A 15,548-nucleotide genomic window follows, 5' to 3' on the forward strand; every position below is an offset into this window, starting at 1 on the left:
CTCTCTCTCTCTCTCTCTCTCTCTCTCTCTCTCTCTCTCTCTCTCTCTCTCTCTCTCTCTCTCTCTTTCTCCACCATGTGTACCTCCACATTAAGAATATCTGCACATGCACAGAATGACACAGCTAAGTGTAAGACTATAGCATAATGCATTTAGCACATCTTTTCACTTTAACACGCACACACACGCAGGTTTGTTTGAGTATACTAGTGAGGACATTACATAGACTTCCATTGATTTTATATCAGGCTTATGATATATTCTATCCCCTATCCCTAACCCTGACCCTTAACCTAATAATCACACAAAGATGTGCACTATTACATTTAAAGAAAAACACTATTTGAGCGAGTACCAGTAAAATGTCCTCACAAGTGGGTTCACACGTATTTCACTGTGGTACTGAGGACATTTGGCCCTCACAAATATAGCTAAACCAGTACACACCATCACACACACACACACACACACACACACACACACACACACACACTAAGAGCGGGTGCTTAGAAAATGGTTGATATTGTGATGAGATAGCAGTCAATGGTTGGCTAGAAGCTTTTCAGTGCCGTGTGTTAAGAGTGAGCGCTGGCGTGAGGCGTGACAGTAGAAAACACATCTCAAATTAAAAAAAGAGTGATTCCGTCTCATCTGTTACGAGGGTTTCACAGAACAAGTGAAAACAGCGTTACTGATCGTGTTTTGCGGTGAAATATTGATCTGATGTCGACCTCCCCCTCGCCCGCCTACTGTTCCTCAGAATCTCTCACCTTTTCTCATATTCATCTGATGACTTCTGTACAGCCGTGAGAAGAAGAAAAATGTTAAAGTCACAGTTACACAAAAAATAAAGGATGCTTCGCAGCATCGTCAAAGAGGAACCAGTTGTGGTTCTCCGCAGAACCTTTTAGAGAAAGACAAAAAAAATATTCCACTATAAAGAACCATTTGAACAGAAAGGCCCCTTATGGAAAATAGAGAAAATATGTTTCTTCTATTGCATTGTGCAGAACCTTTAACATTTTTAAAAGTGTACATCTTATATATTTTGCAGTAAGTTTATTTATTGTCAGAAATGTCAGAAAGGAAATCTCAAGCAGATTAATTAATTGGATTAATTAATTAATCGCTCCTTGTTTTATTTATGTTGTTTTTTGTGATTGAATCATTTCTGTGGTTGTACTGTTTTATTGATTGTTTGTTTTGATAAATTCATGGCTCACATACTAAACATTTCTGATGATGTGAGCTCAGTTACTACATCTAAGAAACAAAAGTGATGTGATTTTATTTTTGGTTGGGTGATTTACACAAATAAAATTCCAACAGAAGTGATGTGATGAGACACGCAGGATCTGATACTCAATACAGGCTGAATCTGATCGATGTCATACGTCATGTTCAGATATGAGCAGGCCGACGGCGGTGCGGTTTGGGTCGGCCTGCTGGATGCTGTCTTACACACACATTGATTTACGTTTGTCAGTCAGGAAGAAAAAGCAGTTGTGCGTAAGAGCGACTCTAACCCGTCTGATGAAAGCCAGGGAAACCTGACGTATTGATCACATTGATTTCACTCGACCGCTTTTAGAAAAGCCCAAAGTTGACCCCCTCCCCATCTCACTGTGGAAATGGTAAAGCCCTTTGAATAATATAATTGCTTTTTTGATCGCACTGTAAAGCGCCATGAGAGCTGCTCGTGATGGAGTCGCTGTAGCATGCCGTTCATTGACGCACCAGATTGAGTCTCATTGTGAGTGTGTGTGTGTGTGTGTGTGTTTGACGGGGAAAGTCTGGAGCTTTTGTCCAGAACACCGCTGAACTCCATCAGGGGCTCGTAAAAAGGGTTTGAGTGAGGAAGTAAACATTGATTCTGTTATTTTATTAGAAACGGCAAAAGAACAAGCACAGCTGCTTCATGTCATCTGTGTACTGTAGGTCAGCAAAAAACGAGAATTCTTTCATCGTTTATTCATCCTCACGTCATGTCCAACCTGTATGAGTTTCTTTCTTCGTCAGAACACAAAAGAAGATACTTTGAAGTATGTTGATAACCAAACAACACAAGAACTCCTTTGACTTCCGTTGTAGGAACACAAAACAACTGAGACATTTCTCAAAATATCTTCTTTTGTGTTCCACCGAAGAAAGACTCACGTACAGGTTTAATCACATGAGAGATTGCAAACACCGGTTTTTTTGAAAAGCAGAACTGAAAAATGAATCAGTAAATCCTGAAGGAATACAGCAAAATATATATACAGTATATATTTTAAGGTAAATTTACCCAGTTGGCAGATTTCTTATTACGAAAAAAAAGCGTTTTCCACCTTTGTAAGTCACTTTATATAAAATAGTCTAAATGTAACATTAAAATCCATTCGCAGGAATCTCTAGATTCAAAATATCATCATGATGATCAGATTTGGGTAAATCTTGCGGTCTCAATATTTAATCAGTATTTCCCATTATACACAACAACGACATTTAATAATCATAACGTGTTCATTTTGGTGAACTACACAGATTTCAGCGTGTTTTTTGTTCATTAAACAGTAAATATTGTGAGAAGTGTCAGTAATGGAGGGTTGGAGTAGAATGGAGTGTACTGCTCAGGTTACTCTGGTAAATGATGGAGGAACAGCGCCATCTACTGTTGACATCGGTGATTTTTAATAGAAATGCACCTGTAAACTTCATCATCAAAACCTATTTATTTAAACCTCTGCATCCGTGTGTCGATCGTGTGTGTGTGTGTGTGTGTGTGTGTGTGTGTGTGTGTGTGTGTGTGTGTGTGTGTGTGTGTGTGTGTGTGTGTGTGTGCGTGTTTCATAAACACCCTCCTCTTTTTCCAGTGGCTGTGTGTTACTGTATGAATTATACATGCAAAGTGTAGAAATATTGCTGTGCATTTGTCTTTATGAAATATTTAGCTGAAGCGCACTGTGATGGGGGTGTTATCGTTTTTACACGCAGGACGTCTAGATGCAACGCTCAGCAACTTCTTCTGAGCCGAGTGCTAGACTTGCGTTTTCTTGTACACTTGGCATGCTGCCCTCTTAATTTTATGACAAATGGGTCTGCGCTGCGTGCGTGCGTGCGTGTGGAAAGTAAGAGAAAGAGAAAGTAAGACTCATTATCAGGGTGTGAACACAGCACACTGTGTTTGGGGACTTTGCATAGACATAATGGTATTTATACTGTTCATACTGTATATTACTGTATGTCCCATAAACCAAATCATCACACAAACCTTCTGCATGTTTACATCTTTTAAATACATATCATTTATACATTGATTTATAATCAAGTGGTTGGTCCCACTGGTAGGTGGATCAGACCTTCACCATCCTAATGGGTCCCAATCAAATCCTGACATAAACACACACACACTGCTAGGAAAAAAATCTGTCAGTGTTCAAGATAAAATTAGCATTGCATGTAAATCTTTTGTGTAGATTTGTGTCTTATGAATGGCATTTTCCCCGCAATGAATGTTTGCGACCTCTTCAGGCATTCATGATTTTCATGGTGTCAAAATCAAATGTAATAACTATTATAACATTAACATTTCTTTTAAGATGTTTTAGGTTGGCATTAAAGGCATTCTGCACATCTGTGTGTCTGACAGTCTCTATAGTTATACATTCATATATAGATACAAAGTATAAATTGATTGAAAAACATTTAATTAGTTATTGATTACATGCATTTCTAAAGGAGTTTATAGCACAGATTTGCAAACTGTCAACGATATATATTAGGGCCGCGCAATATATCGATATATTGCAAACGTGCATATCGCAATATTTTGCAATAACTGGATTATTTAAAAAATTAAATAAGTTACGTATAGACCACTTTGGATGGCGTAAACAACGCTTATCCAATGCTGGTCAATGAGAACTTCCTTTTTCAGTTTTTAACACTCACAATGGTTGAACCATTTTTAACCGAATCAAATGTTAAACGAATATCTTAGTTTATATACTGTATATGTGAGATTTAAATAAATGAATAAAACTGAAAGCAGAAGTGCTTCTGGACCATTGTTTACATCTTGCGAAGTTTTAGGTTGTTGCAGATGTGTGGAAGATGATCAATAATCAGAAATAATGTCAAATATGTACTGTATGTTGGTTATATAATTTTCAGTTTTTAAATATATATTTTACAAACTTGAACCATTATTCTATCGCACATCGCATTATTTAGCCAATTATTGTATATGACATTTTTCTTTAATATCGTGCAGCCCTATTGGCTGTATGATGTTTTTCAATATATTTTAAAACAATTGAAATTGATTTTAGAAAAAGAAATATCGTATTGAATATCGCATTATTTAGCATGCTATCGCTTATCGCATTTTTCTTTAATATTGCACAGCCCTAGTATATGCAGCATCTATCAAAAGTACAAAGAACATATTATGCTATTCTGAATTTAATACTACTATGCATATTTGGCATAATATCATATAAATATGATAATCACCAGATGACCATGTGTTGAGATCTCTGGTGATAAAAGATTTTGACTCATTTGTAGGTAGCTCTAAATAAAAAACACGTGTCGATGTGTGACAATAACGTGATTTCTCTGTTTGTGTTTCCTTTCTAACAAACGGAACCTCTGAAGCGTGCAAACGAAAGGAGCAGGATCCCAGCAAAGACAGAAGCAATACACCAAAGAAATCGCGGCTGGTCTTCACCGACCTGCAGCGGAGAACACTTCTGGCCATCTTTAAAGAAAACAAACGTCCGTCCAAAGAAATGCAACTGACCATCTCGCAGCAGCTGGGCCTTGAACACAGCACTGTTAGCAACTTCTTCATGAACGCCCGCAGACGCAGCCTAGACAAATGGCTGGATGAGGGATGTCCAGGGAACACGTCCACCTCCAGCACTTGTACCAAAGCGTGATCCGGGGGGGACGGGGGGAGGGAGGGAGGGAGGCGGAGCGCGGGGGGGTCCGCCGCTCTGGGGAGAGAGAGAGAAACTGCTTACTGGCTGATGTTGACCCAAGAACGTTAATCCAAAAAACACTGCCTGCCCGATAACCCTGAGGTACCTCACGTTCTCTTCTTTACGCAAAAATGATTTGTTACTCAAACCAAAAATGATCCAAAATGACTGTTTGCATCTAAATCACTCAAAGACGTTTCCGTTCCGAAGCGAAGTGAATACCGCAAGGGTTTGGCACGGTTTACATTTCACCCACACTTCATCGTTCAAACTGTGTGTTGAGAAACCGCTCAAAGCTTCAAGTTAAATTAGAAACTTCAGGAAAGCATGTGAAGGGTTAAGTCAGCACTGCGTCGCCGGTGCGCTTTTATCTCTGTACGCTAGTAAAAACAGCAAAAGCACAAAAGACGGTAATCTCACACTTCAATAAATGTACGGAGCGGCCAGGTTTGTGAGCACAATCCTGAAGCACATTCAATTCGCAATAGAACAGCGGCTGGACCACACTGATGTTCTTCAGTCTTCACAAAATAACTCAGGATGATATTTGTACGATACTGAACTGAAGAACATTCATCTCACACACACACACATCTGTGTTCCGCTAATAAACCAAACGCAGGCATTGCTTATCAGGGCCTTTACAAGAGTACAATCTCAACATCAATGCCTGCCATCCTTACTCTGCAAAGACTCATGGGAAGTCAGGAAAGACGGTGTTTAGTCAGAGCATCCATTTTCCACTTTCGCACCCATATTTCATTTGTTATTCAACCAAAGCCAGTAAGCACTTCTCTCTCGCCGAGTCCACATGAGGGCCAAAGGCTTTTCGGATCACTCGAAACGGACACTAAAGACTTTTTCTATTTATTGACAAATCGACACCAAAGAAACTTTTTCTGCACCTACTGTTCTGCAAACAACACATGTTCAAAGGACAACAAAGGAACAACCAAAAAAAAAAACTGAACAACGAACAAACAAAGACGACAAAACGACAAACGTCTTTGTTGCATCCGCACGGGTGGGACAGCGGAAGCAGAAGGGGATGGAAAGGGTTTGAAAACGGCAACGGGCGGCGGAATCGATGCGTCTCTCGAACAAAGCTGAAGATTGTCTTTAATGTGTGCCTATGCAGTTTTTTTTTTGTCAAGCGAAACGGACTAAACTTAACCTCGTCAGCTACAAAACCAAAGATTCAGAATGTTCCTCCCGCCTGTCCTCTAACAGGTCCAGTGATGTGATGTGGTGGGGGGGTCGGCTCTCTCCAAACATGGGACGTCAAGGGTTCAGCTCTTTGACTATACCTCGGTTCTCCATCACGTCACTGCTATCAAACTTAAGGTGTAACTCCGCCTGACGGGCAGACCAAAGATAAACACCTTAGAGCACATGCAATCTCACCGTCATCTCACGATAAACCTCTGTTTCTGGACCTCCCATGTTTGAGAGATGCCGCGGGCTTGGAAGGCACCACGCCTCACCGTATTCCACCTGAAAAGCCAATAATCTGCCAAACGTCAACTGCAGACTGTAGGTCCAATAGCTTTATCCTTCGTTCTCTCTCTCGCTCTCTTTAGAGCTTCTAGTCCAAAGATTCTCCAGCGCTCGAGGTCGTTCTGGAGCTTTCGTCTGCTTACTGATACAGAGTCAGGTCTTAAGAAACACGGGCCAATGAGCTTCTCTTCTCTTCGCTTGTCTTAGTACTTACGTTTTGTCTTTCCCAGGTTTCGCAATATGTGATTTTATTTATGTAATTTATATTTGTTATAATTCTGCCTCATTTAAATTGCCAAAACATTCCCAGAATCCCTTGAATAGCTTGCCAAAGTTTACGTTTTATTTGTCTTTGCATCGTCGTCGGACTTATTTATTTGCGACCGGATGCCGAGTTGTTTTCTTTCCAGCGTAATTGTTATTTAATGTTATTTAATTAGATGTAATTGTTTGCAATGACTATTTATGACTATTAGCGCATCAAAGATGCAAGAGGTTAATTTATTAGTTAGCTTTACTTTAAAAAGCGACACAAATGGGGTGTTTAATTTTTCTTAGAAAGAATCATTCTGTGTGCTAGCTGTCAGGTTTTAGTTTGAATTAAGAAATCGTTTGTCGTTTTGTTGATTTGTTTTGTTTGTCGAATGATAACGATCTGTTGTTTGATACGACTGCATCAGGGCTTTACGATATGATGGCAGATGGTACGAGGCCACACGTTAACAGAGATCAACGCAGAACGCACCAAAGATCAAACCCGCCGAGGGTGTCTCTTCTCTTTGCTTCACTCGTAGAAGGACGTAGAGAAATCCCTTAAAAAACTAGAAGAAGCTGCTTCCAAGACTGACTTGTGTGTGTGTAAAAAAAGTCTTTCTATCTCTATAGTGAGAACCACAGAGGCTACCTCACTGAATTTTCCATTTGTAATTTTAATCGTGTTGATGAAACCAAAGATACCAAAGATTTCTTTTTCTAGAGTGCGGTCTGCGCCGGACGCCATGCTTTAGATATTTTGATATTCCACTGTTTTCCCTCTTTCTCTCTGTCCCTTCACATGTAGTGTTGCGTATAGTTCCCATCACCTCTCGCTGGTCAGAATGTAAAAGACCCAGATGCAAAAACACCCACAAACAAACATCCGTCTCGTCTGGCACAGAAACATTAACATCGCCCCCAACCCGGTCCAAAAGGACACTGGAATGGATGCAAATAACCTGAATGCTTCTCGTGTTTGTTCTGGTCAAAGTTGAACGGTTACCACACAAAAACGCAGTGTTCATGAAGATGAGGTGTGCGAGTTAATGTTAAACAGTTCCTCATCAAACACCTGCGGAACAAATGCTAGCATTGTATACAAAAAATACTTACAGTATAGTATTACAGTATATTGTAGTAAAAGTGTTTTGAACCGTACCATAGTAAATATTAAAGTACACTACAGTATTTACTACAATTGATCAATTCACTGTAATCAAATACTACAATTACACAAGCGTTATATTAACCACAGTAAACACTAAAGTAAACTACAGTATTTTCCAAGATGTTTATCGTCCGCGGTTTAGTTTCAGAGAAACTTTACTGATGATCAGACACCAGCAAAGCCGCCATCTCGATTCTTAAAGCATCGCCCGTACTGTTTTTACTCTTCTCATATAAACCTCCTTTATGTGAGGGCTAATGTCCAGGCAGCCGGTTGTTATGGCAGAAATAATCCCCGACAGTGTGATCAGGACGTGAAGCGGAGGGTCTTGTGTCTCACTGAAGGGGATTATTTCGCCATAACAGCCAGCTGCTTGTACATTATCCAGATTATTACACGCCACATGAGAAAACAACTGGACATGAAATGTGAATTTGACATTTTTACCGAATGCAGACCTTCCGCGAGGAAAAGCCGTTTACTTTCGGTTTTAAGGTAAGAAATGACGTTCAAATGTCACGAACAGGCAATATGGTTTAAACATTTATAAATATAATGTCATATATATTATTAAAAGACATATTGAGATTTAATTTGTCAAAAAAACCTGTCAAAATGATTTGCTGCATTCCAGGTTAGCGTGTGTTATTAGTTTTGAGAGGTTGTTATCTGGGAATAACGGACCTGCAAATGTCACGACTGGCCAATCAGAATCAAGCGTTCCAACGAGCCGTGTAATAAAGTAAATAAAACCTGTGTTGATGTTTCTGTGCACGACAGACTATAAAACCAAAGAACAAAGTTTGACACCGGACCAGACTTGAAGAAAAACACGGCAGATGAATCCAAACTGATGCAGATCACACATCTTATGTGATCTGAATGTTTTATGAAATGTCACGTGATCGATTAGGTCAGTATTTTAATGCGTTTCTGTCGCGAGTAATATTTCTTTCTTCCAGAGAACGCTTTTGTTGCAAAGTATGAGATATTGTTGGATGAGTGCCTTGCTTTAACCAAAGCGAAGTTTTGACCTCTGAATCTTGTGTTTTTACCTCAGCGACAGGACGTTATGGTGCTTTGCACTGCAATCGTGCAAAGAACACATACGAAATATACCAAAGGCTTTCTTACACTTCTGTCTCTCTCTCTCTCTCGAATGGTCGCAAAGCTTTAAATAAAACGCCTGAGGCATGTCGACGCGCAGACCGCGCTTTTCTTACCAAATTTTTTCTCGGATATACCTCATAGAATATAGTGTTAGGGTATTGATATTATAGCGTATGTATTAAATTATTCACGTACTCTTATTTTTAGTAACTGTGACTTAAACCAAGAAAAAAAAGCTTTATACATGTTAAGTTGTGATTTTTGTAATAGCTGAGGTTCGCTTACCAAAAACACAATGCTAGTCTTTTTCTCTCTTCGTGTGACAACTTTCACACTTGTTTGTGGTGCAAGATTTTTTGTTCATGAAATGCTGATTCGTTCTTTTCTCTTTTTTTTAATGATGGACGGCTCATGTTCTTCACGCGGCTGTTATTGTTAGATTGGTTGTTTGAATGAGCCTGAGGTTTACAATGTTCATACTTCCAAAGAAATAAGCATCACGTCTGTTGTACAGTTCACATCGATTTCATTTACACCATCTGTTTGTCTTTCTTTCTCGTCACGTGCGTGGAAATGCAGAATTCCAGCATCCGCCATTTTGATTTGTGCATGAGCGTCTGCAACTTTTCTTGCTCGTGGTGTAATGCATTGTCTTTCAATAGCTTTCAGTTCAGGATCATCTCATTTTTGCATGTTGGCCTGATGTCATTCCTGCTCAGATGTGTACAGAAACGCCGATCAAATGGGTTTATGCAGTTTTTTTGTTGTGTACTGTATAAATTAGTGGAAGTGAATGAAATCAACCCAAGTAAAACTGAATCAAACTGATATGATTCTATACAAATGTACCTTTTTCCTGATTTGTTTGGACACTGGATTCAAAATTCGCACCTAATTTGGACTGGTCATGTAAATGGGGTAACACAAAACAATCTTGGTGGTTTCTAGTTTTCATTTACAGTCCTGCCACAGGATGAAATCTAACAGACAATCTAAACAACCTTTATTTGACAACTAACCGCATAGATTATACAAACGTATTATGGAACATCAGGATCCAAAACATTAAGGTTCTTAATGAAAGACGTCTGGAGTCGTGTGATTTTAAATGAAGTCAACCAACTGAGGTCTTTCCAAAGAAGTGGATGTAAAGTTTTGACCCAGTGACAAGTTATAGATTGTATTCCAAACATCTATTTTTTTACGAAATGCATCGTTTTAATTTCATTTTCATTGACATTTTGTTCAATTGTTGATTTGTTGAATCATATTCGTGTTTAAAAGGATTATTGATGTTGGAATCAAAATTTTAGTTGTGCATTCATAATCGAACAAACATTCATGTTCTTCCACAACATGTTTGACCGTAAATAAAGAGAACATGTGATTTTATTCTTGAACTTTTTGCTTTCATGAATCGCAACAATAAAATCTGTCCTGTGATGTAACTGTATGCTTTACTTTGTTTTATTTTTGAGGAAAGGAAACAACTTTCAGTGTTAAAATCCAAGCTACGATACATCTAAAGTATCACCAAGGTGAAATTTTCCAAAGATTCAACCAAAGAATGTATTTACTGTCCAGTTCACATGTCCGCTGTAGTTTATATGTATCTGTAGGACAATATTTGAATGAATGTGTGTTCAAATTTGCTTGAATCTAATGAACATCAACACAAATAGGAGTGTGAAGACACATGGGTTTCAAAGTTTATAGCATTTGATTTGACACGTTCCAAATGAAAGAAGATATTTTACTGACAGAAGGTCAAATACCAGATTATACATTTGAACTCATTATCGTGTACAACTTTAAACTTGAAGCCTAATATTACAAAAAAAGCTGCAATGCTGTATATCATTTCATTTGGAATGTTTTCGATTTCAAGTAAAAATCTCACAGATGAAACCAGAAACAAATTCACACCATAATTTCATCCATCATGTCAGTGTATAAACCTTCTTACAGTCAAGTGGGATTATTTCAGCCTCTCATCTGTGCAATATTAAAATCTGTTTGAATAAAAAACATCAATGAAAAAACGGAGACCATTTTAATTCAACCACATTGTTGAATGTTTCATTATTAAAATTTATTTTTGAATGTTGAAAGTTGTCGCTGTCCTGAGCAATCGAACATCTCAGCTCATTCTGTTTGTGTGTTTGTACGTGAGTTTTTACGGCGGTACACTGGATCGTGACATTAGTGTTTCTGTGTCATGTGTTTTTTTCTGAGTTTGTTCGCTCTTGTGTTTTTCTTCACTATCATCTGATGGTAGTGCAGCTGTGCTCTCATGCTCTTCAATAAATCACCTTGATCCAAGACAAAACCTGCTGTTTGTCTTCATTTACATCCATGAGTTCTCTTTCTAGAAATATATTTACAAAAAAATAAATATAGATCTTTTCATCGGACGCTCGCGCTCGACCCACAGTTCACTTCCGGCTAGTGTCTAATAATATAACTATAACTATATTTTATTTTATTTATGTTAATATTAATTTATATTATTGTTTTATTGTATAACAATTTTATTAAACAGACGATTTGTTGAATTTTGTTGTATGATCATTTTATTAAATAAACAAATTGTTGAATGGGTTCTGTAGTTCGGTCGTATTTAAAGAACCCGTAGGGGACATTGACATCTAGCGGGTGAGCTTGGTATCGCAGTCTATATATTGAAGAGACAAGTTCAGCAAAGTAACGTTCTTCTCGGTTTATTTTGATTGTTATCAGAAATAATCTACAGGCACTCCATTGTTTGTGAATGTGTACCAGAAGTTTAAGGGGAACTCCGCCCAAAAATGAAAATTCTGCCATTAGTTACTCACCCTCAAGTTTAACATCCCTATATCCGTTTTTCCCCAGAACGCAAATTAAGGTCGTTTTGGAAGCTTTCTGACTCCTCCATAGATTGCAACGCAACCAATCACACGTTGAGCGATGCTGACACCGGATGCACTGTCGCGTGGCTCTCGGGAACGCGCGCTGGAAACTAACACTCAAATCAGGAAGTTTCCTTAATCGTTAGTTTTGTTTGTTTGCGCACAAAAAGTATCCTCGTCGCATTATATTAATTAATACTGAACCACCGGAGTCGCGTGGACTATTTTACGATGTCTTTACGCACTTTCAGCGCTTTGAAATTTGGTCAGAAAGCTTCCTAAACGACCTTAATTGCGTTCTGGGGGGAAACGGATGTCCTAGGGATGTTAAACTACTTGAGGGTGTGTAATTAATGGCAACGTTTTCATTTTTGGGCGGAGTTCCCTCTAATGACTGTCCACGAACCCGCGCATGCGCAGTAACGTTCGATTATGTCGTCACTTGGAAACCGTCTATACAAGTTCGTTTTATTACAGTAAATTTAACTGCGAAGATCAAGCATATTTTTCAAGTAGAAGGTATTAGTTCATAAAAGTGTATTTTTTAGTGTAACAGTAGTCAACTTTAAGTACACAAGTTTTGTTTACAACTAGTTTTTCTGGGAAAAACATTGCACACATGCTGGCAAGTGGCTTTATTCTGGTTTCTTTCGCAGTTGCCGGGGTAACAGACGTTCATGGTCCTGTTTATCAGGCGACATTTGGCTTTTCATTCCTCATGTGAAGGATGAGGGCGACAGATAAGATGTGACTCACATGCGGTCGAGAGGCAGATGCCAATCAAAGCAAATGTTGATGGGGTAACTGCAGACGTCATGTTTAAAACAGAAGTGGAAAAGGGCACATGTGCCCCACAAATCCCTCCAAACAACACCACACGTACACAACAACGATTTCTACGAGTCACAAGCCATTCAAAACCGTGTGTCCATATTTTTAACAATTAAATAAACATCACTTTTGGCCTAAATACAGGACAACTGGGTTCAAGTTCAAACAAATCAGTTTATTTTGACTAAACACAGATGCACATCTCTGGTCAGTTTAGATATGTACAGCAATTACAGTTAATTTCATTAACGTCTGTATTCAGTGTTGAACTTCACATTTATCATTCACAGACACCTGTCAATCAAACATCATGACACAATAAACACATCAACAACTGTGCTGCAAATCTGATGTTAAAATGTTGAGGCAGCCTCAGTTGAAAGCATTTCAATGTTTTTTTTTCTCTTCGTCCGAGTGTCAAGAGTTCAGATGATGCAGTAGTTTCTCATGTTTTCATTTCAGTGTAAAACTAGAATCTGTAGTCCGTGTGACGCGTCTATTGACTAAACACTGAAGCACAATAAACAAAACACCAGCATTCAGCTGAAAACACATCTCTTCCGTCAGCACCTGACCGATCCGTTCTGACTTCATCTCTTTTCCAAAAACACAACTGATGTACTTGTTGCATCAAAGAGTACAGAACAGTACTCTACTCTCAGCCAGTCTTGTCTCATTGTTCCAAGGTTACCACAGCGAGCAGGATGCAGTTCATGGCCTGACCTGATGGTAGAGCGGAGAATGGGAAGCGGCGACCCGACAAGAGCTGAGATGATAGAGCTGGATAAAGAAGGACGCGGTCTCTTGACATGTCTACACCACAAAACTTCAAATGCTATTAGATTATTAATGATAATCTTAAACTATAATTTATTTTATTAGTAAGTTTATTTATTTTATTCAGCCTTGTTGTGCAAGTTCTCTGGAGCTTGTGCAGAGGCAGCAGCTTTTGCCAGAGGGGAACTGGAATCCCCTGGTTGGGCCTGGGTTCTCCTGAGGTTTTTTTTCTCGATTAGAGTTTTGGGTTCCTCGCCACCGTTTGCATACTGTTTTTGCACTATCTGCCTGACCGGGGGGGCTGCTTTAGAATCTTAAAGTTTTACTTAATTAATATTGCATATAGGAATTTATTATCTGTTATATTTGACCTGTGCTTCTCTCTCCTTTATCCTAAATGTGTGCTCTCACTGAGCGTGTGTGTGTGTGCGTACTTGTCTGTGTACGTACGTGTGTGTGTGTTGTGTGTGTGTGCGTGCACATCCGTGTGTGTGTGTGTCTCTGTGTCTGTGTGTGTTGGTGCGTGTTGTGTGTGTGGAGTGTTTTGTGTGTGGGTGTGTCTGTCTTCTGTGTTTTCAACCTTTTCTTGTTTTTGCAGGTACAACTTTGATTGTTTTGCTTGTAGTCAATATGTCTCATGTGCAGCTGCTTTGTAACAATGAAAATTGTAAAAGCGCTATATAAATAAAGTTGAGTTGAGTTGAGTTTTCTACTCTTTCAAAAAACTAACTTCGCTCTGTATACTGTGGTGGCTATATGAGACCAGTTCTCTTTTATTGTCCTTATGTTGTTCCAATTGCTTCCATTGTTTCCCTCATCTGTAAGTCACGTTGGATAAAAGCGTCTGCTAAATGACTCAATGTAAATGATATTAAAAAAACCTATTTGACCTGAAGGTACATCTCACAAAGAAACCTTCAGGTGATTGTCATCCCAAATCAAAAGAGAAAAGAAGATAGTCCTTTGACTTTTAAAATATTTAAGTGTCACCAATTGGCATTACTGTATAACACAAATCTGATCCCGGGAGGTATTTAATCAAATTAATAATACATTTAACAGCTTTAAATTTCAGTTTCTAAATTGAATTTCCGTCTTTTTATTCACACGGTGTTCTGATCGTATCGTCAAATAATACGTGAAATTCTTTATCTTTGTCTTTTTTTAGCATTACAATAATGAGAAGTTGAAAGTAAAAATGTGTTTAACTGTCACGGATGACATTGTGTGACTGATCTCGTCTGCAGCTGTATTTCATAGGAAAACCATGAACAGGGTCTTTCTAGAAAACAGGTGTCGTACCAGTTTAATGATCATTTAAAGAAAGATTTTGCCCAAACATCAGAGCTAAACATATCGACTGATGTATTCTCCAGATATTCACAGAAGACCCAAAACCAAATCTGATTTCTCCATCCACCCCTTTCTCTCTCTCTCGGTCCTTCAGCAGATCTGTCCATTCCAATCCCTCACCTGATCAGTCTCTCCACCAACAAAATCACTCACTCCTTCATTTCTCTTTTCTGCACCCTCCCCCTATCCTGACACACACTCACTCTCTCTCTCTCTCTCTCTCTCTCTCTCTCTCTCTCTCTCTCTCTGAGTGCATGCTGGGAGCGAGTGTGCGGAGCAGAGCGCCTGTTTGTGGGTTTTCATAAACGGTTTTTCCTATATATATTTTTTGTTTTGTTTTTCCCTTTTGGATTTCTAATCTGATTGGGTTCTTTTCTTTTCGTTTTTGTGTGCGTGTGTGATTTTTCGGGCCGCGTGCTGACGGGTTTTAGGGAAGCATGACGGCCCCGGGCTTGCGGGCCTTAAGCTCCCTCACGCGGCGTCATGCGGTGAAAGTGGCGTCCGCGGTGAGCGTGGAGGATTGCTGTTTGGCCATGGGGGAAGTCGTGGGCCATGAGTGTATTTTATCTGCTGCTAGAATGAACAACGCCACGGTTATTTTTTTAAAAACTGTTGAAAAAGCAAATGAGTTGGTTGAACATGGAATCATAGTCGATGGTTTATTCACTCCAGTTCTTCCATTATCAATGCCATCTACGAAAG

General features: G+C 39.0%; 1 protein-coding gene across 2 annotated transcripts in view; it reads left to right on the forward strand.

Annotated features, from left to right (window-relative positions):
- Positions 1–4,963, forward strand: part of onecut2 (one cut homeobox 2) — a 14,113-nt gene extending 9,150 nt beyond the window's left edge. Inside the window, exon 2 of one of the 2 annotated variants that reach the window (XM_057360325.1) lies at positions 4,642–4,870. In XM_057360325.1, the coding sequence (XP_057216308.1) occupies positions 4,642–4,750 (109 nt within the window). In that variant the 3' untranslated portion in view covers positions 4,751–4,870. Of the gene's footprint in view, positions 1–4,641 lie in introns of both variants that reach the window. The other variant, XM_057360324.1, reaches the window with a different exon arrangement.
- Positions 4,964–15,548: the final 10,585 nt, after the last annotated feature.

This window comes from Triplophysa rosa, linkage group LG19, assembly GCF_024868665.1.
Source record: "Triplophysa rosa linkage group LG19, Trosa_1v2, whole genome shotgun sequence".
Classification (NCBI taxonomy): domain Eukaryota; kingdom Metazoa; phylum Chordata; class Actinopteri; order Cypriniformes; family Nemacheilidae; genus Triplophysa; species Triplophysa rosa.